This window comes from Fukomys damarensis, unplaced genomic scaffold (assembly GCF_012274545.1).
Source record: "Fukomys damarensis isolate Sample0158 unplaced genomic scaffold, DMR_v1.0_HiC HiC_scaffold_4, whole genome shotgun sequence".
NCBI lineage: Eukaryota > Metazoa > Chordata > Mammalia > Rodentia > Bathyergidae > Fukomys > Fukomys damarensis.
Window position 1 is genome coordinate 2,439,916 of NW_022900916.1, and position 21,419 is coordinate 2,461,334.

The 21,419-nt window shown below is 43.8% G+C and overlaps 1 protein-coding gene across 1 annotated transcript in view; it reads left to right on the top strand.

The window, feature by feature from the left end:
• Positions 1–21,419, top strand: part of Sema3a (semaphorin 3A) — a 396,022-nt gene that overhangs the window by 251,722 nt on the left and 122,881 nt on the right. Inside the window, 2 exon segments of the mRNA XM_019209424.2 lie at positions 11,453–11,610; positions 15,686–15,748. Of these exon segments, the coding sequence (XP_019064969.1) occupies positions 11,453–11,610; positions 15,686–15,748 (221 nt within the window).

The following is a 21,419-nucleotide window of genomic DNA, read 5'->3' on the forward strand; positions in this document are numbered from 1 at the left end:
TCAAACAGTATTTCTACTTATCACTGTTGCTTGTGTTTTATTTTGTAAGGGAACCAAAATCATCATTTCATGAAGCATACAAGAAATTTGATGAGAAATTATTTATGCTATTTTCTCCCCAGTCTTGAATGAAAACTACTTTCGGTCCCGGTGGTAATAAATGTCTGTGTGTCTGGTGTTGTCCAGAGAATCTTTGCCGTGTGTTGTCCTGTTCAGCCCTGAGGTGTTCTTGATTTAATGGGTCTGGCAAGAACAGGCATTTTCAAAAACTGGCTGGATTTTTAAGTTTCTTCCAGGGAATCCGAGTGTCGGGGTGGGGGGTGTCTTCAACCAAACCTGGCTCCCATTATGTTTAACTTCCGTCCCAGAACATTTCCAAACATGATTCAATTTTAGAATATTAAATTTATAGCAGGAAGTATTTGGAAAATGAAATACAGTAATTTAAACATGTCTCATTTGCTACAGAAGATAAAATGTTTAAATGACTCTTAAGTGAAGTAAATCAAACACACAAGCTTAAATACCGGATGTTTTCTCTTATATGAAAAACTCGATATGTAAATAAAGTGTGAAGTACAATAGGTAAAAGGATAGAGAGTGAAAAAGATACTGTTCTTCACCATAGATAAAGTATCTAAAAGTGTTCCTTGATTTAGTAAATTGTCTTACACGTTTTATATGTTCTTTGGCCCATTAGTCTGGCTGTTGATCTGTGTATATGATAATTAACTTTATAATTTCTTATAAATCAATGAATCTGATGCTGGCAAATAACAGGGAGGCATGGAGGAGTGGAGGAACAAGAACGGAGATGTGTTACATCCAGGTGCTGACTTCCCTACGGTGACTGTGGTCAGTCATCACATCTTGCAAACATGGATGATGAAAATTTTCAAAGTGCTTGAAGTCTTTTCTATGCTATTGAAATAAATTCAAAATAATCCTATTAGATGACTTTGCCAAAAATTATCTAGGAGGAGCTCAGTGTAGGAGAACTGAATCTTTCCCACATTATCTATATGATAATCCCATTTGCCTCCTTTTTTGTATGTATAGAAAATCATACAATGTAAATGGATTCTATGCATTGATTTGGTTAGGCATCTGACTTCAATTGCTTAACAAATTATGAATGTGCCCACTTCAAAATTAAAGCACACTGTTATGGGAGAAAAGCTGTGATGTGCCGTCATGCACAGGACATCATTGTCACAGATCACAGTACCCGGGGCTCCTTGCAGTCTCTTCTAGAACGTGTCAGAGGTCCACACTCTCTTCTCCTACCCTTTTCCTTTGCTCCACAGAGAGCTCTGACCCTCATAACAGCTTCTGTGGGCAAAGCAGGAGCTTCATAATTGATCATTTGCTCTTGATAAAGGAGCAGGACATAGCTACAAATTCCTATGAATGCTTTCTTGAACACCTTCCAGGAGGGAAGGGAGGGAGGGAAGAAGAAAAAAGGAAAGAAAGAAAAGAAAGGAAGAAAGAAGGAAATAACAAAGGGAAGGAAGGAAGGGAGGGAGGAGGGAGGGAGGGAGGGACGCTTAGTTACTTGACTGACCCTTGGGTTTTCCCACGAGCTCCCTGGTTTTCCTGCGACTGTCTCTGCATTCTCACCATAGAAATTAAACAGAAACTCGTCTCAAATTGAAAAGGAGCATCAGTGAGCACTGGAACATGAGTGTATTCTCCAGTATGTTTGCACTTACACAGCACGGTGTTTGTTGGTGAATAAGGGTTGCTCTCCTGTTCCAACTGTATGTTGAGATGGAAATGACAGAAATACACCGGATGAAATACCTTGTTTCTTTCTTCGATAAAAGCTCATTTTACTTGGCGTTAGAACAATTTGAACAAATTATGCTTAAGTAATTTCAAAAAATTCTTTTAATGCACACGCACATCAGATAATGCTTGACTGGCTGGCTTATCCCTGTCTAATTTCGCATATGTGAATTATTTCTCACCATTTTGCTACTGGAAAATGTAGTAAGCAATTTGAAAATGTCAGAAAACGTGTTTTCTTACAGCCATGTAAGACGAAGTTATTTGAAAGACACATGGAAACGTGCTGTTCAGATAACAGGCCCAAACTGTCTGAAAAATGAAACTCAGCCGTGTGGACCGAGAAGTCCTGGCCCGCCCTCAGCCTGTGCTTCGCTCCGCACTGGCACCCGGTGTTCCCTGAGCTGGATGCGCTGCTCAGAGAGGGGTGGCCGTGGAGGAGGCTGCAGCACGCGCAACGCGGAGGAACCGCAGATTCGGTTCCGTGGGCCTTGGATTACTGGCCCACGACTGCAGGCCTTAAAATAAATGTGGATTTTAAAAGAAGGATCTGCGATTTAATTCTGAAGTCTTACGAGCTGCCTCACACTGGTCCATGGCTGCGCATCTTTTGATACAGGACAGGAGGAGCCTCGGGGCTAGGGTACACATTTGGCCAATCCGCACATTTTACCTCAAGACAAAGCTAAGCAGGTGAAGCAGAGAACAGTGTGCCTGTGACCAGGGAGCCTTCAGCAGAGGGTTCACGCGGGCCCCTCCGTGAGTACACCCGCCTGTGCAGGCAAGGAGAAGACGGAGGGGTCGGGGAAAGCCTTGCAGCGCGGCCCCACTGTGGGAATAGAACGCACATCACGCACAGCTGTCTGCACACACGCTTGTTCTCCATGGGGTTCGCGAAAAGCAAGGCAGAACTCAATCACACGCTGCCAGTCTCGAGGCGGGTTCTAAGGGCGGAAATGGCGCCATCTCTGTGTTCTTTTGGCTCGGATCGTGCTTTGTCCAAGCGAGTTTTGTTATTTGCAAGTGTCGCTGCTGTGGGTTCTCTATTTCCTGAAGCTGTGCCTGCTCGGAATGCTTGGTGGTGATGGTGCCCCTCTTAAGACAAGCTGCTGGGTACAAAATCACGGAGGGGCAACTGTTTTCATTCAGGTGTTTGTGCAAATTGCTTCTCGTTTCTTTGGTAAGTAATGTTGTTTTGAGCAAGTAGGAGGTCCACTTTATTGCCTTCTGTATATCGTTTATGCATAGTTTTTAAATAGATCCTTCCTTCATTTAGTAAATGTCAGAATTATTCTTCCTGTAAGATTAGATTTTACTGGACAGTGACTTCAATCTGTGGATTAAAAGCTATCGATGGTTTTATTTCCATACCCATCTTTCATTTGTAATTTACATTAACCCCATCTTTTAAAACTAAAATTTGATTTTGCTGTTATGTAGTTGGAAATGTTGGCACATGAGTTACTCCTGTTTTCTGTTCTTTCTGCTTCCTTCCTGTGTTGTTCATTCACAAATTGGTGAACTTTCTTTCTGCTTCATCTGATGAAGGCAGAGTGGACTGAGAGACTTCCTAACTCATGGTCGCTGTTCTGACTTGTAAAAAAACACGACAGATTCTCTCACACAAATTTTTTTTTCTGTGAACACACTTCGCGTTACTTTTTCCATAGTTTACTGATTGGATGTCATTAGAGATAGCCTGTGGGGTATCGTGGGGTTCACTCCTGCCTTTGCTGTACTTTACATATGTGATGCTGTGTAGTAGAAAACTAATGCATGCAACTTGGGGGGCGGTCATGAGGAGGATGCCCTTGAACATGAGATCCAGCTCTACTCTTGATGGACACCTTCCAGTAATAGTATGACCATAGCAACTTCCAGAGCTTGCCTCTGTAATGAATGCATCTGCTGTTGAAACACCCGTGACTGCTGTCTCCTGTGTTTACTGATTCTGTGCGATGTGGACCTGATTTCCGCATCCTCTACTACATGCTCCACTATATTTGATGAACTCTCCTCATGATTTGCACCCCACTGGTGTTTTTTCCTCTTCATTTAGTGCACCTATTTCTGCTTTGGTTTAGAGTTTTTTCCATTAGATTCGAGGGAAAAGGTTAGAATACAACTGTCTTTCTTTCCTCTGCGTTTTGATCTCATGTCCAGAGGCAGGGCCTTTGGGCATGGTTGAGTCATGGCGTGAGTAGGCATGACTCTCCCGCTGCAGTCACAGCTGTGCAGCTGTCAGGACGGCCTGGTTGGAAGCTCTCTGTGGGTGTGACTTGGGAGGGTGCTTCTGCCTGGCAGCTCCTCCCTTCTTGCTGCTTCCTGGCTGTCATAGCCTGAGCTTTCCTCCACCAGACCCTGCCTGTCTTGGAGCTGCCAAGTACAACTGAGTCGTCAGAAATCTGTGAGCCAAGATAAACCCCACTTCCTTCATATCCAGTGTCAGTGCGTAGCCCCAGGTGAGAAAATGATTCAGACAGTGGTTCCTAAGCACAGAGTGTATCTGCTTCTCAGCAGGGTTGCTCTGGAGGCTGGGCACCCACAGCGTGGTGCCGTACGCCTGGACAGGACTTTCTGCTAGAAGCCAGCTACAGCCACTCGGGGATGATGCTCTAGGGAGCTAAACTAAAACAGTGGCGGTGCGCACATGAGTAAAAGAAAACAGGGCAAGCGCACACCAAGCAGACGTGAAAGGCTGGGTGGAACTGATGGATGACAGAGTCTGTCTTGTGTGAATCTGTTCACGAGGGACACCTGCCACTCACTTAAAACACCCAGAGCTGGGCTGGGGATTGAGCTCAGTGGTTCCACCGCCTGCCTCGAAAGTGCAGGGCCCTGAGTACAATCCCCCATACTAAAACAAACAAACAAACAAACACGCGGAGCTGATGATACTGAGGGTGGGAAGATGAAAAGCCGTGTGTTCTGTGTGAGCCATGCCGACCTGAGACGGGGGTGCCACATCCGAGCAGAGGTTTCCAGGAAACCTGGCTTGGCCTCTGGAGGGAAGTCTTAGGAGCAGGCATTTGAGGCAGGCTCACGACTGCCGTGGTGAGAGCGACAGCTGCAGCTACGATTGCTCAATGAGTTGTTACTGTGTAAAAAAATTCAAGTACAGAACAAAAACCATAAGTATTGAACAAGCTGGTAACTAAAGTGAGTTAGACGATCCTAAGAGGTAACCAAACTTTTCAGCTACCAGTCCTTAACATTGTGCACAGTATTACCATCTTGAAGCTAGTACGGAGATGAGCAGGGAGACCCTGACCTCTGGCAGCAGGTGGAGACCAGGATCTTGACACACATGGTGTGAGCTTGGACATCCCCGAAGCCTGCCTGAGCCAGGCTCCTCATGAGAAAAAATGGGAGTGAGAACTTCCACCTGACAGTCTTGAGAGGCATAAATAGAAATTCGGAGGCCTCAGTCCACAGTGTGTGGCGTGTGGGAGGACAGTTAAGGACAAACTAAAAGACCCAGCTGCTTGTCTAAGGGTTGTCCACTCCTCCCTGGGCATTAGTATTTCTCTCCCTTCCTTTCCTTAGCACATTATCTTCTTTACAGGGTTGTTGTAGATTTAGTTTTCGTTTCTCCAAGTACCTCTTCCACTTTTCATTGAGGCTCTCAGTTTATACTGTGCAGTGATTAACCAGTGTCTGTGTTTTACGCAGTGGTGAGGAAGAGGTGTGCTTAAAGAGGAGGTGAAGGACCATTAATGGTAAACATCTGAACATCAGAGTAGATTGTGAACAACTTATTTTCCATATGTATTTCTCTCAACATAAAAAGCATAAAAAAGATTCATGTCGCAGGCAGTTCTGCTCTTGATGTTCTGTGAAGAATCTGACAGCAGGGCGTCTGGCCTCTGGTAGAGTGGCTCGGGTGCTGGTGGCTGTGCTGTGCCAGGAACGAAGCTCATGTCTGGCGTTCACAGGTGCCTCCTGCACTTTCATCAGGGAGTCTTTCTCAGTCAAATGTGGTTACTTGTGTCACTTGGAGAATCCAGGTGTGAATTCATGGACTAGAGACGCTGGGGCCAGAGCCATTGGAAGGAGCACTTGAGGAAGAGTCCCAACACTGACAGTCAGAAGGTGCTTCATACACTGCCATCCACGGGCAGAGAAGACAGCGACGGCGAAACTAGGTCTCATCAAGAGGTGTGGATGTAATCCACACTTGGAGGGTTGGAAATGAGAAGAGAGATTTTTCTAAATATCATCAAGCAGCAATACTTAATTAAACATGAAAGAATACACTCCGCATCACACACACACACACACACACACACACAGCAGGGAGACAATCATTGATATCTGCTTCCTCTCTACAATGACAAGGCACATTGGCCAGAAATGCTGAGAGGAGAAGTCGTTGACTCCACATTTTAAGTTTCAGTAGTGCTTTCCAACCATCAGTCTTTGGAAAGGGGTACAAAGTATAATAACAATTTTAAAGCTACCACTTGGTGATATAAAAATAAAGTGAAAACCATGTGACTTTTTCATTATGTAAATTCTTTTCATCTCTAAATACAGTCATTTTATTGTCTTTTCTGTCTAGTTTTGTCAGCAACATCAAATGCTCTTCCTTTTTGTATGAAATGATAATGACAGCAAACAGAACTTGTTTTTTGCTGTTTAGTTCTCACAATGCAATGAAAAGCTTTGAACTCTGTCCCGTTTTGGAGCAGTATATATTAAATGTTTGGACCTTACTGGAATTTCCAATATTTACAAATATCTAGATGTGGTCATCTTTTAACTAAAATGTTTTGGCACGTTTTAGAACCAGCCTCTGACTCTTTTAAATGGGATGTTTGACTGTTCTATAAAAAGGACAAGGTTCAAGCCTAAAGCCATCCTTGAATACATCCTTGAATACAGGCAATTCAGTTGATCCTAGCGACTGGAGACATCCCACTTTCGGGCTGTGAGACTCAGAGGAGGAAAGGGAGGGGTAAGAAAAGTCAGAAACATAAAGAACAGGGCAACTGTTGTTTGGATTCGAAGGTCAAATGTACAAGCGTTCTCCATCTTACTATAAAAAGTCTGGTTCTGGGCAGTGCTCACACTGCGAATCAGCATTCAGATGAGTGCTCTGTGAGAATTTCACCCGGTCACACTAGTGTAGCCGTCTGTGTCACCCGTGTTTATCCTGAAGACAATCAGAGCACCACAGGAGCTACACAATGTTATAATGCAGAAGTGAATCATGGGTTATAATTTTGATGTAAATGTCCCCATCTTCTTCTGCCACAAATCAAAGTAAATACATGAGAATGTAAGTTTTTTAAGTAAGTTTCAACATCTTAATTAGGGTAGTAAGAGATTCCTACTAATGACTTCTTCTGCCACTTATTTTTTTCAAATGTTCCCACATTAAAGATCTTAATGAATTCTGGGAGGAAAGACAAATCTGAACATTGGTAACTAAATGCATAGAATGAAAGTAATTGACTTATTATAAAAAAATCATTTGTCTCCCATAATTCTTTGGTGGCACCCTCCTATTAGACAATTAATTAAATAGCTATAGTTTATCTATTTGACATGTGCCATTAAATACAATCAACCAAATTCAGAGACTTGAATTTTATGAGATTGTACTTTTTAAACTACAGCTCAAGAGAGTGCAAATTATTTTGTTTGTTTGTTTGTTTGTTTGGTACCAGGGATCGAACTCAGGTCCTTGCGCTTGAGAGGCAGGCCACCGAACCACTGAGCTAAATCCCCGGCCCGAGTGCAACTTATTTTTAATTGATGATACCACTGCTTGAAGTGATATAAATTGATTTTTTTCTGGTTAAAATCTCTTCATCCATTGCCTATTCTCTACATTGCCTTATCATGCCCAAACCACATCGGTGATAGCTGGCCACTGTATCTTCCATTTTTTCATTAAACAAATGATAGACACTTCATCATTTGGTAACTCTAGAAAAAATAGAGTACTCATTTAATCACTTTTCAAATTTAGGATCATTCATTAGAAGTTACTTACACTGCAATAGCATCTTTGATTACTAATCCTACATTTACAAATAGTTACGCTTGGCACAGCATGTAGAAGAGGAGGAATGTTTCAACCAGATGAAAGCTAAACTGGGCCCAAAGAGAACTAATACCTTTATAAAAGCTTTGGCTTATTCTGATTCACCAGAGTCAAATTGATTCAATACAAGTTTATGTTGTTCTTTCAAAAAAAAATTTGTTGTTGTTTGACTGAATATGAACATTTGCAAGATGTGAGATGGTAGAGGAATGTTAAACAATGTCTCACATCACTGAATATTTATTTTAGTTCCAACACCAGTTTACGTCTTTGTAAGGTTTAAATAACAGAAACAAGAAAAAAAACAAAACAAAACAAAACCCAAAACAACAACACCTAAAGCTTTGAAGAGTAAATTCAAACTTGAAGTTATTTAGTATCAACTGCAGCTGACTGTGCCTGTGTCTAGGGAAAACAACATCACAAATGTAAATAAGGAAAACACAGTATTGAAGTATCCACGAGCTAGATTTAGAGAAAAAGCGTCTGATGTTAACCCAAATACGTTTGCCCTGGAAAGCAGTGTGAGTCTAGGCAAGGTAGAGTTTGTATTGCTGAGTCCACGAGGGCCTCAGGACTGTTCTCTGGGTGATGAAAGTCTCTCGTGTTAGAGTGAAATTACAGCAAAAGGCAAGATAAGACAACAATGTGTGCATTTGAGAGCAACAAAAGGGGCCTCTAACCACAAGAACATTATCTCCTTGAAGAAATGGTTCAACAAAAACACCATTTTACATTTTTGTTGATATACTCTTGTGATACATTCATCTTGGGGCACTGGTTTCTATATGCATATTTAATCTGTATCTAATCTGTATCTAATCTACATCTACCTGTACCTCAGCTATGCCTACACCTAGTCTATGTCTATATGTAATCTATATCTATACCTAACCTATATCTACACCTAATCCACACCTCTAATTGATACCTAAATCTACACCTATTTATATCTATAGCTATCTCCAATCTATATCTGTGCCTGATTCCACTCTAATCTATATCTCCATAGTAACTGGATGACCTTTGACCCCCTTGCTCCTCCTGTCTCCTCCAGGTCCCCATCCCCTCCCCCAAATATCTGCCTCCAGAGTTCCTTCCATCTCTTCCATATTCTCCTCTTTAATTTATTTACTTTTGTATTTCTCACATAAGAGAAACAATGTCATATTTAACTTTCTGTGTTTGGCTTATTTTATTTAACATTACGATCCCAAGAACCATCGATCTTCTTCTAAATGACTTGATTTACTCTTCTCTGTAGCTGAGTGAAATCCCTCTGTGTAAGTATGCCATGTTTCCTTTATCCATTTCGTCTGTTAAGGGGCATCTAGGCACAATAGCAGAATCTTTTATAAGGGTGTGACTTGTTCCCAGAGTGACTTCATACCTTTAATTGTCCATACATAGAAACCAGTGACTATACCCAAACTTATTTACAAAATTCAGTCTGCAACATATTTTTCAATCAGAAAGATATTTTCATGGTCTAGAATTATAGTATAGAAACTTGTATTTTTATCATTTAAATTTTAGGATATATAAAATAAAGAATATTCCATTATTCTTGAAATGAAGAACCTTTAAAGAACACTGAAGAACATTTATACTTAACTCTAAATCACACTGTTGGGTCTAGCATTCATGTAAACACCCTATGTGTATGTCTGCATAGCCCTTCAACATGCACAGTTACTGACATGGGTAAAGTGGGCTGAAAACAATTGTTTGTGGCCTGCACCACCTGGAAAGCCAAACATAATTATATTTTCTGTCTTCTTGGACAACAGGTAACCATTAATTGTTTCCTGTGTGCTCTGTTGGTCCAGGCTACTCCTAAGCATTATCCGATTCCACCTTTACAGTAGCTTTGGAAGTTTCTCTATTAGTCCATCATCCATAACACTGAAGCTCAGGCCTTGAAGAAACTCACCCCAGTGATCACCTGATACCCTATGTTGCCTGGTGTCTCTATGAAAAATTTTTTGATCTAAGCTGAGCTGACTTTTTGTTTTGTTTTCCTCCCTACTTACACTTCAGCTTCTCTGGTACTGGGGTAGATTATAGTTTTAAGAATTGGAAAGAAGCGAAGGGCATCCATGTGGTAAACAGACTTCTTCCAGTAGCCAATCAGGGCCTGGACACACTGAAAGATATCCCCTGCCTCAGGTGCAGAGCACTCCCATCCTCACAGGGAGCCTCGAAGTCCAGCCGGGTATCGGCTTTGCGTGACAGGGATCTTTGACCATCATGTGGGTGAAGGGAGAGGAAGGACACAGGTCCAGGTATCCTAGGTGTTTGCCCTGTTTCTCAGGAGACCAGTAGCTCTCACATATTTCAGCCAGGACTCATATGGAGTCTGTCTGTCCCTGTCTCTCTCTCTCTCTCTCTCTGTCTCTGTCTCTCTGTCTCTCTTTCTCTCTCTCCCTAAACAATGTGTTCACAATTCCTGCCATGCTGCCCATCAGTAAGTAAATACACAAGCAGACACATTGAATTAGCATTTTTTTTACCTAGTACTATGAAAATGACATCTTTGAGTGGTGGGTGATGAGCTATTGATTATGCGCTTCCTGAGAGGAGGGAATGAGAGAATTTAGTTCTGGTAGATGAGACACTGACAGGCGTGATTACAACATCTGGCAGTGTATAGCGTTAGGAACAGCTCCAGCAAGCTCTAACAAGAACTCGGGGAGCTTCCTGGAGGTCGCCTTTGCCCAACTTGCAAGAGTGGGTGCTACTTTGCCCTGGTGGCAAGAGTTCTAGGGGCAGGCAGCAGAGGCGGGCAGGGCAGGTGCAGGGTGCTTTCCTTCCTTCCAGACAGAGGACCCCAGGGGCGGACTGGGGACCTGGTGGGTGGTGCTGACCTCACTGGAAGCACTGAACTACGGAGTCTGAGCTTCATGCTGTCCTGAAATCATGTATCGGATGACACAATGGAGAAGCGGCCAGAGCAGGGCTCTTTTTCTGGCGTAAGGGCTGGGAGACGTCCACACTGCTCTCTTTCCTCCGTGGAAGGAAGAGACCCTGCCTTTCGGGAACTCTTACGAGTGGTTCTTACTGAGCATAGGCTGGGAAAAGCTAAGCATTAATTCTGTTGTGAAGAATCTTCAATATTTTTATCCTATGGGGGTGGAGAATGCAAAATAGACTTTAAAAAGCATTTCATAAAAGCCTCAACTCAGCCTCTTCCTGCATGTCAGCTCCAAGATCCTTCCGAGGATTTCCGCAGTGGAGCCAAGGACTCATACAACCACCTCCATAAAAAGGGCCTTGGAGCACTGAGTGGGCTGAACTTCGTCTCCTCGCTCTCCCTGTTCCCAGGCTTTCACCCTTCCCGTGAATGTCTCAGAACATATGAGATCATGCAGCAAGCCTCATAGAAATAAAGAAGCCCTGCACAAGCTTGTGTGGACAACTTACTCCCCCGTCCTGCAGGAGTGTGCCTTCTCCTCGGTGCCACCGACACACTCACCGGTGCATTCCCATTGCACAATGGCGCCAGTGTGTTTCCCGGGGCCACGAAGCCCTGATGGATGGTGGGAGTCGGATCACGGTGTCCAGGTCCAGTGGGCTTGATGCTCACGTGTGTCTTGTGTCCTTGCCTTGCAGAGATGCTGGAGTCCCACAACGTGGTCACCTTCCACGGCCTGGCCAACAGCTCCAGCTACCACACGTTCCTGCTGGATGAGGAGCGGGGCCGGCTGTACGTCGGAGCAAAGGACCACATTTTCTCCCTCAGCCTGGTCAACATCAAGGACTTCCAGAAGGTAACTGCGCCGCGGTCCTCAGGGATTCTAATGTATATGGTCATACTTGGAAAATCCTCCTGCTATATAGATTCTCCAGCTCTCTGAAATCATGACAAATTACAGAAAATTGTTCAAAACTAATACTCTATCTTTTCAGATGCAAATGCAGTTAATGACACTAACAAACCAATAGCTTCGGTAAGCAGCAGAAGTCAAGGGACAGACTATAGCACTTTCATGACCCTCACTGACCACTAACTGTGGCTTCGCCTTCTGTAATTATGCACTGACTCCTGCGTGAAGGGTGTTCCAGGCCGCAGCAGGTTACTGTGACTGGCTCAGGCGTTGTGTGTCAGTGTATGAATCCTTCTCTGGGTTGTCACCATTATCCACGGGCCGGCCAGACGTGCCTGCGAGTGTTAGGCACACGTGTGCATCTGCACACAGCCACTCTCATCATCGGTGTATTCTCTGTGTCTGTCACAGCAACAGCAGCAGTGCCAAGCACCAGGCAGAGACCTTCTGGCCCAGGACATTGAAAGTATTTACCACCTTGCCTTGTAAACAAAAAGCTTGTCAACCTCACCTAGAGACGAGCTTTGGAGGTGGCAGGATTTGCAAATGTGGTCATTGAGTCATCAGCACGCGAAGGTCTTATCCTTATTTCTCAGTGTTCCTGGCTTATTTCATGCAAAAGCTATGCAGTTTGGAATAAGCACAGACAGACACATGAGAAGAAATTCTGCTAAGCCTACGTGCAACACCCTTAGCCAGGCATCCAAGCAGCTGTGTCTCATCACCACTCCCCATGGAACAGAGGTCTCTATGTAGGAGCCTCCAGGGGAGTCAGCACCCAGCACCGCGACCTTTTTAGAATGCACCGCGGTCCCCATCCACCTGTGCTAGTGTCACTTCTGACATCAGGGCCTTCAAAGCGGGTGAGCCTCAGTCACTCCTAAATGTGCTCCAGACACCTTTTCAAAGAAGTGACTGATTTGTAAAAGGTTTTGTCCTAGCTGGAAAATTTTGCTTTGGGGACAAAATAAAGGCTCATATTCAAAGTTGGTGTCCGTATTTAATGGAAAATAGCATTTTGATTACTTCTATTATCCAAACATTAAAATTCTGACCATATGCATAAACAGATTTATTTCACTATACAGTCACATGAAATACAGTGAGTGCATTTGTAACATATTTATTTTCCTGATTTTTCCACCTGATTTCTAATCTCAGGTAATATCTATAAGATATTATATGCCTAAGATGACTAAGATAATTGCATTATTGTTTTTTCTGAAATTATGAAAATATTGGTTTTAAGAATATTTTGAAAATATCACAAATAATCATATATTTTATGTTATTGTTTTAGAAAAAGGAATTCAATTTTTATAGAGCGAGTTAGAAATTTGGTTGATTCGGAGAAATATAATGTTTTAATTTTAGGAAATTATGTCAGCTAAAATTGTCAAAGTCATTTCACCACTTTGTAAAGTGTGTTTCCATACATTTCATGTGTAGGAAGACAGACAGTATGTGAACATACCTCACCTCAGACTATATGTTTATTGTGTTTAACATTTGTCTTCTGAAGAACATGAATCTAAAGTATTGAATTGTTTCTAAAAGCAAAATATATAAAATCCCACTATTGTGATCAGGCAAATCTTGGAGCCATGTGTGCAATGGGCCTGAACACTCAGATATCAGAGTACTTGTCGCCTCCTCTGCCAGTTGGGCTCATAATAAATACATTTGAGTTAATTAATTAATTAAAAGGTCAGTGATCCACCCCAGTGTCATAATCCCTACAATAGCTCTTGTCTTTGAGTTATTATTCCAATCATAGAAGGTACAAATTTCTAAGTCTGAAACATCCTTTAAAAATAGAATATTTAATTTTAAAGTATACCACACATTTTAAAAGTGCAAACCCAATCAATTTAAGCATTTGTATCTTTTTTATATTTGGCGTGTTTTCATGCTCTTTCAACGTGCATATAAAATTGTTCCACAGCTTTTCCCCAAGTACCTTCTGTGTGGTAAGGTCTAGAGATGTGCTGAGTGACACACATGATTGCTCGTGGTGGCCTGCAGGGTTACAGTGAAAATCACAGGAGTGAACTGAAAAGTGCATATGAGACAAACCCCTCAAAGGCAAAGCAGGTCCTCAGCAAGAACCACAGGCCGTTGTCCTAACAGAAAGGCACAGTCTGTTTAAGGCTTTCATTTTTACTAAAGAACTCAAGTGAGGGTGTGGAGGTGAGCTGGAACACCAGGCTCAATCCCCAGCACCACCCCCAAAATGAAGATGAATAACAGAATCATGAAAGCAAGTGCACAAGAAACATTCCGAGTAGGAGGCAAAAAATTTAGGTATGGCTCAGTGGAAAAATGTTGAGCAAAAGATAAACAGAGAAGATAGTGTGCATATAAAAGGGTGAAACCATAAAACAAGGCCCTAACAATGTCAACAACCAATAGTCAAGAGCTAGGGAACATGAGAAAAGAGCTTGTCTTTTAAATAAATATATTGTTTACATACAGAATCACATATATTGAGCAATATGAGCTCAGCATCGTCTAACTAGAAAGCTGAATGGGACAGTCAAAGTCACCTTAGCTCTGCTGAACCTGAGTGTTGAGCCCTGGGAAGTCATGTTTGGTCCTCCTCCGTGTGAGGTGGGAACAGGTCTCCTGCCCTCCAGAGCCACAGGAGGCAGAACTATGGGAGGCACTGTTGGGCCAGCACCCAATAAATTATGGGAGCCAGGGTGCTTTTAGCTTTCAGGATGATACATTTATTGCTCCTGAATGGTTTTATTAAGTGACTACTTTGTAAAATCTTGGAGGAGTAAGTCAAGTGATGGTTTTAATTTAAATGTACAGATGTGAAGAAAAGCGCACAAAAACAGAATACAGAAATTAAGAACTTAATGGTAAAAACAAATGTGTACTCAATAGTGTTTAGGCTTTTATATCTGACATGAATTAAATGCAGTTATCATTTCATAATTTACTAACTCACCATGCCCCAAATTCTCGTTTCCAAATGTGCTGTGTTTCGGCTTTTCATACCCCAGATTGAATACACAGCCCTTGAGTTCTTGGCTGTGGATATTGAATGATCTGGAGATCCTTAGATGAATGATCATCAGTCACTTTGAGGCTAAAAGCTTTCCTGCAGACATAATTGATTAACTGCCATGGTCTTGGGATTTTCCTTTCACATGTGATAATTTCCTCTGAAATTAATTTCACTAGAAGAGAACGCTGAACAAAAAAACAATAAATTTTTCTACCCAATTTGGTTAGCACCAACTAGCATCGATTAGGGACTCTGGAAAACTTCGTATTGAAATATAGATAACAGTTGGGTCCTTGCTGTGGGGAAAAATGTGTCCAACTCTCCAGGCCACGAGTGTCCTCTTGGCTCTGGGGCCACTGACCCCATGTTCACAAAATGTGGAAAAGTTTGAAAGGACAAAGTCCAACTACTTAGGGGTAAAAGCACATCAACTACTCCTCAAATTGTCTAAATTTACCCCATGTTGAGAGTGTAATTTCCACTTTTATTTTTCAAAAAAGCAATAATATTAATGCAGTTCAGCTATTAATATTTTTTAAATTTTCCTTTAGAAACTAGGTTTTTCCAGCCCTTTCAGTCTCATTTCTATCATCTCATCCTGAAATGTGGATCCCAGAAATTGACAGAGAGCATCAAGGCATTAAAATTTCAAAATCACTCTCTCGTGATAAATGCTAATTTACAAACCCATTAGCTATGTCTTCTGACGATTTCACCTCCTCTGTGATAACCATGGCCCCAGGACAAGCTTCCCTCCGGTTCCTCGGTGGCTGTTTCTGCCCACACCACTCGTCTGTGGTCTGTGCATTTCTCCCACACTGGAAGACGGGGTTGGAAGGAGAGTGGCAAAGTCCACACCAGAGCGCTCAGCCACCAGACGGCCGGAACCCAAAGGCTCCCACCACACAGTGTTTCGGGGATTTCCTTACCTCGAGTACTGTTCAAGAGTGCGCCTTTCCGAGAACTCAGCTGACCCCCAGTATTGTCTCTTTCCGTCCTCAGATCATGTGGCCGGTGTCATACACCAGAAGAGATGAGTGCAAGTGGGCCGGGAAAGACACCCTGGTAAGCACAGGTCTGGGCATTATTTGAGTGACTTCTTAAGTAGATTTTCCCCCTGCCATTCACTGTTACATATTCTGTTAAACCTGGTACTTCACTTGTGAGCCTAATCATGTTCAGGGAATGAAATAACGCTATTCAATCCTGGAAGCACTGATGGTCCTGCAGTGCTCACTGCTGTAGTGAACAGAAGGTGCTATTTTCCAGAACTAAGTTTTCTAGTAAAGTTAGGAGGTATTGGATTGAGCGATGCCCAAATGTCTGCACACAAACAACAGTTGTAATTAATAGACAAAATAACTTACAGGGTTTATAAACCATAAACGCATGCTATTTATATTTTGTCAATATTTCAAAATACCCAAAATGCAAAGAATTCATTTTCAAAGTATTGCATGTGGGAAAACATTGGCCTTTGGCGGTAGCACACCCCGTGTGCTGCCTCATGCCCAGCATGAGCCTGTGTCTGTGTGTCTGGAAAGACGGGCATCCTCCACAGCCACCTGGCTGACTCGGAGTAGCTGCCTAGAATGACTTTATTCCCAGGCTTTAGGGCGTCTGAGTTTGTGGGAGACGTCTGCCCGGTCAGCAGCAGCACAGCCGCAGGTGAAGGAAGGCAGCCGGGAGTGCAGTGTGGGCACAGGTTGGCCACTGCCTCCATCCACCCACGTGACCCTTGAGCATTCCTGGCCAGCACGGGGCTCACCGTAGAAGTCCCTCCTGGCACTCAAGAGCCTGGCAGTGCACTGGGCAGGAGGCCACTCCCATCTGCAGACCGGACGCGGAGATCTGTGGTCCGCACACTGCCCTAATACCATTGACAAATTATGTCAGAGATGTTTAAGGCCATAACAGGGAGACTCCAGTGGCTACTTTATCTGTGCCATGCTATTATTTTCAAGAATTCAAGCTTCCCTATTTTCATAAGAGTTTGAATGGTGAAGGAAAACTTGTCATTGTTGACAAATGTTCCTGTCCCAGCCCTATGACAGTTTACATAGAATTTGTAAATGTAGTTTTAACCATAGGTGGGTATGGTTACTTCCATTTTCTTGATCAGGAAATAATATAAAATAACTCAGAATTTCCTTCAGAATATTTTCATTAAAATTTGGTAATATTTTGGGTACTGAGTTGTACGTTAACATAGTTTCTGTGATGGTTTTGCACATCAGCTAGACTGGTTGATCTGAACTTTCCCACTTAACCCACTAACAGGCAGATGGAAAACATGGGGCAGTTTACAACATCCTGCACTTTTGGCCTCATCAACAATGTGAGTGGAAATAGCACCAGGCCCCAGAATTCCTGTGACATTCAAAGAAACAAGCAAAGCTATTAAAACATTGTAGTATTAATATCAGCAATGGTAAAGATAAACTATCAACCATTACCCTAATCCATCTTTTCAGAAAACAACCAATTAGTGCAACATGAGAAAACATGGTGCTCTGGTGTTCTTTTCCATGCATTAAATCAACTCAGTTGTGATTTCATTTCATTAATTTAATTCTAATGGAGTTTACCTAAAATCCACAATTGAATTGCTTTAATGGAGAATGTAAAGGGATGCAAAGCACAGATATCTTCTCATGCTACACTAACTGGCTGAATTTGAAGTGATTCATGAGATGAATGTCAGTCACATCGTTAAGTTACTCACAGTAAATCTACCACCGGGTAGTGTGTGGGGTGTGATTCCATTTCACCTGTCTTGATGCGGTCAGGCACCTTCTGTGCCTTATTGGATCCAGCAGGTGCCCTGCGCCCCACCTCTGTGTAATTTATGTTCATCCAATCGGGAGCATTTCAAATCGTTGGACAAGCTCAGCCCAGCCACTCCTCCCGTGAAGATAGCCCTGAAATCCTGATCATGGTGCCCACCGGGATGGGAGGGAGAAAGAGAGAGACTCAGACAGAGATAGAGATGGACAGAGAGAGAGAGGTGGTTCTGTGAAAGCGGAGAAGAGTGCAGTGAGAGGAATCATTTTGAAAATCACAGAACACAAAAGGAATCTGCCTTGTGGGTGTCTGAATAATTGAATGCAGTCCTGAAATCTAGTGTCCTTAGTCTGGGCTTTGGTCCCTTAATATTGCTTTACATCAGTCTGTTATTGAAGATATACTTTATACACTACCCACACGTTATTAACATTTATTTCACATATCAGGCAGCCTCATTTAAGTCTTCTTTCCGTGTACATATTCTCTTCATTTTAATAGAATCCCTGGCGTCCTTTGGTCAGTTTGGGGCTTTAACTTGCAGAACTATATTTGTCTACATATATATATGATTTTAGAAATAATGATGAGGTGACTTCCTGGGATTTATAACATTTCTTCCTTGGTCATCACAAGAAAATAAATACTGCTATTACTTTTAACAATAATTTAAATGACCACTTTGCCAGAGAGACAGGCGGAGGGGAGTTTCCTTCTTCTAATGCCTGGCCCAAGAGTGGCATGGACAGCTGGAGGGAAAGTTTCCAGCCAGTTGCATCAACAGTCCTGAGCCGTCCGTGCACAATCGTGGCTCCCAAGAGCCCTTGTGATGCTGGAAACCACAAGAATGAGGCACAAGTGGGTTCTGCAGCCATCAGGACTCCATCAGAGAGTTATAATCAAAGTAAGAAGCGATCTGGACGTTCACGGAGGGAACTCTCCAGCTCCTCCGGGCTCTCGGAGGAGGGCTTACCTTTCCCTTCTGGCTCCTTCCAGAACTCCTCTGGAAAGCACAAGGCTCTGGCCAAGTCATGCTGGGAAGAGCTGTCTGCTCAGAGCTCAGTTCAGAGGCAAGGGAAGAACAGGAACAGGGCCAGAGGCACCGGCCAATTCATGCACGCAGAGAAGGGATAGTCTCCCGGGGAGAGGCACCACTTCTGCTGGGCCCAGACAAGCCACAGACTGCCCTCCACAGCTTGTGTCCCTGTGTGAGCTCTCCCCGGTCTCCCGCGCATTGGGAAGATCCAGCCGGCCATTGCTGCGGGCCAGACACCTGCACTGATGCGACAGCTGGAATGTGGGCAGCTCTTTATGCTAAAGGCACAATCTGCAGCACAGATTCGTGCAGCAGCACACAGCGTCATCGCCATGATACGGTTACACGTGTGCACATCTAGGTGTGCATGCGATGCACACTCTCACGTGTGTGGAGGAGACGTGGATGTATGCACTACAAGAGGCAGTTCTGCCAACAGTGATCTCAACTGAGTTTCCCTCCTGCAGAAGTGACCGTCCAGGATACACAACAGCACCTGTTAATCTGCATCTTGGGGGCTAAGGGTTCTAAACCTGACTAGGGCTGTAACGTTTCTGTCATTAGAGTAATAAAGTGCTCATCGACTTTTCCACTGCTATTACTTGAGTTATTTGAACAAATATGTAAGACATAAGACTGCTAGAAAGAAGCCTGCGTAGCAGGATAGATACAACCCAGATACCTGTGTCCTGGCTGCTGCTCTACGCTGGCTTTTTATATTTTCCTAGGGCTTAAAACCCACTTTGTTCCTCACAAGAGCAATCCTCTTGATGGATTAACTCCCCTGACCCTGTTTTGCAAATGAAAACTGAATCCGCGCTAAGCTGGTAGAAGAATCTGTTTTGAATCAGCCGCTCTGACTCTTCTTTGTTTGCGTTGCTAAACCGGCTCTCCCCACACTGAGTTTCAGTACAACCAAATGGCAACCGTATGACTGCTAGAAATATTTTGAACATCATTAGAAATCAAAATTTCAACCATCTGAGAACCAAAGCAGGTTCTCATTAACACGCTCCTCCCTGCACGCACCTGATCTTAGGCTGTTCAGAAATGCCGAGGGGTTGTGCTCTGGGCCTTCCCAGTCAGTCCTCCTCGGTGTGATGATAACGGCCACCTTCACACAGTTCGAACCGCAGGACCCGAGCAACACGAAGGTCTGTCCGCCTGTGACACAAAGGAGAAGGCAGGGTCCACGGAAATCTCAGGCTGCTGCTCTTTCCAAGATGTCCTTGTCAACCCCACGCTTCACTTACCTTCTGAAAAGGGCGAAGTTGACATCAGCCTTCAGTTTTAAAAGGTTATTGAAGACATTTTATTTTATGTCATAGTCTTTCATTTATTTGCTTTTGGTTTTATTGAGACAAGGATTTGCTCTGTGCCCCGGGCTGTCCTGGAACTCATAGCAATCCTCCTGCCTCAGCCTCCTGAGTACTGCTGTATCTAGAAGTTGCAGACTCTATTCTAAGGCTGATTATCAGTGAAGAGCCTTGGGAATGGAGAGTCCCTCTGAGTGCTCACCACGTCCTCAGGCAGTGGACAGAGTGCTCTCCTTGGGACCCCTCAGGTCCTGCGCAGGGAGGGGGACATTTCCCTCAGGACTGGATGCTGGCCACCCGCCTTTCCTCTTAGAGCAGTTCCTCTCGTTGTAGCAACTCACCAGGCTCCTCCTCACCATCCTACGGACACCAAATACGCTCTCTTCTAGAATCGGCTTTTATCTTCCTTGTCTTGGCTCCCACCACACTTGCCCTCGACGCCATGAAACTCTGGGACTAAACGTCATGGTCCCCGCATGCTTCTTGCTCTCCTGACGCCACTGATTATCATTTGTATAGCTCTTCTGGTTCAGCTCGTGAATGCCAGCTATGCCCAGGAAGTCACTGAAAACAGGACCCAAGGAAATGAGGTGTGGATGACGGAGCTTATGAAATCTCGCGGGAAGCGGTCTGGACTTCCGAAGCCTGTGCTTGCGTGTGTGCGCGCGTGCCGGGTGAGTCCGGCTGAGCTGAGTGGGTGCGTGCCGTGAAGCCCGCACTCGGGGTGCAGCCACTACGCAGACGCCCGCAGAGCCTGTCCGCAGCTGTCGGAGATCTGAGCGCGCGTCTCCCGCTACCCGTTACCGAGATGACTCACGCTGTTGGCCCTGCTCAGTGAGCCCGCTTCGTGTACTGGGCAGCAGGGACACGGTGAATGGAGCCTGCCATTGGGTTTATTTCAGGAACTAAGTTATATTCAGTTCTGAATTCATGTGTTTTACCAGTGAAGCAAAAGAGGACGGTGTCTGTGATGCTGAAGGCAGTGGAAATAGCAAGGACTGAGTCTCGGATACAGACATTCTTGGGGTTCTTTCCGGTGTAGGGTTCAAATCCGCAGCACTTTAATTTTTACTTAAAAAGTAAGACTACTAGTAGTGTTAGTAGCTGAAATACAGATACTATACAGATTTTAAGAGGGTTTGCGGACTTGTTCCGTTTCCATTAGAAATGCCAATTGTGTTCTTAAATGGCTGAAATGAGGCTCACAACGTTGGTGTCAGTTGGAAATTACTTTATGTTTTCGGACATCATAGTCCCCCGTGTATCTCTGTGGACCTGTGGAGCTGCTGGGTCTCCCACAGCAGGCGCATTAGCGGGGCTCTCCAGTCCCCGTGATCCAACCTCGCCAGGGTCTTCTGCCTTCACACTGAGCCAGTGCTCCGCGTTCCACCTAAGTTCTAACAGTTGTCACTGGCCTTCTGCCTCTTTCCGCTCTTGATAATCTTGGTAAATATACTATATTCCTACTCGTTTTGACAGTTTTTTAAAAAAACATTTGTTGCAGAAGAGTAGCAACAAAAATGCTATCATCTTATGTGCACAAATCATCACGAATCTTTCCGGAAGTTCTGCCTCCCCCCTCCACTCCCCTCCCCCCCTC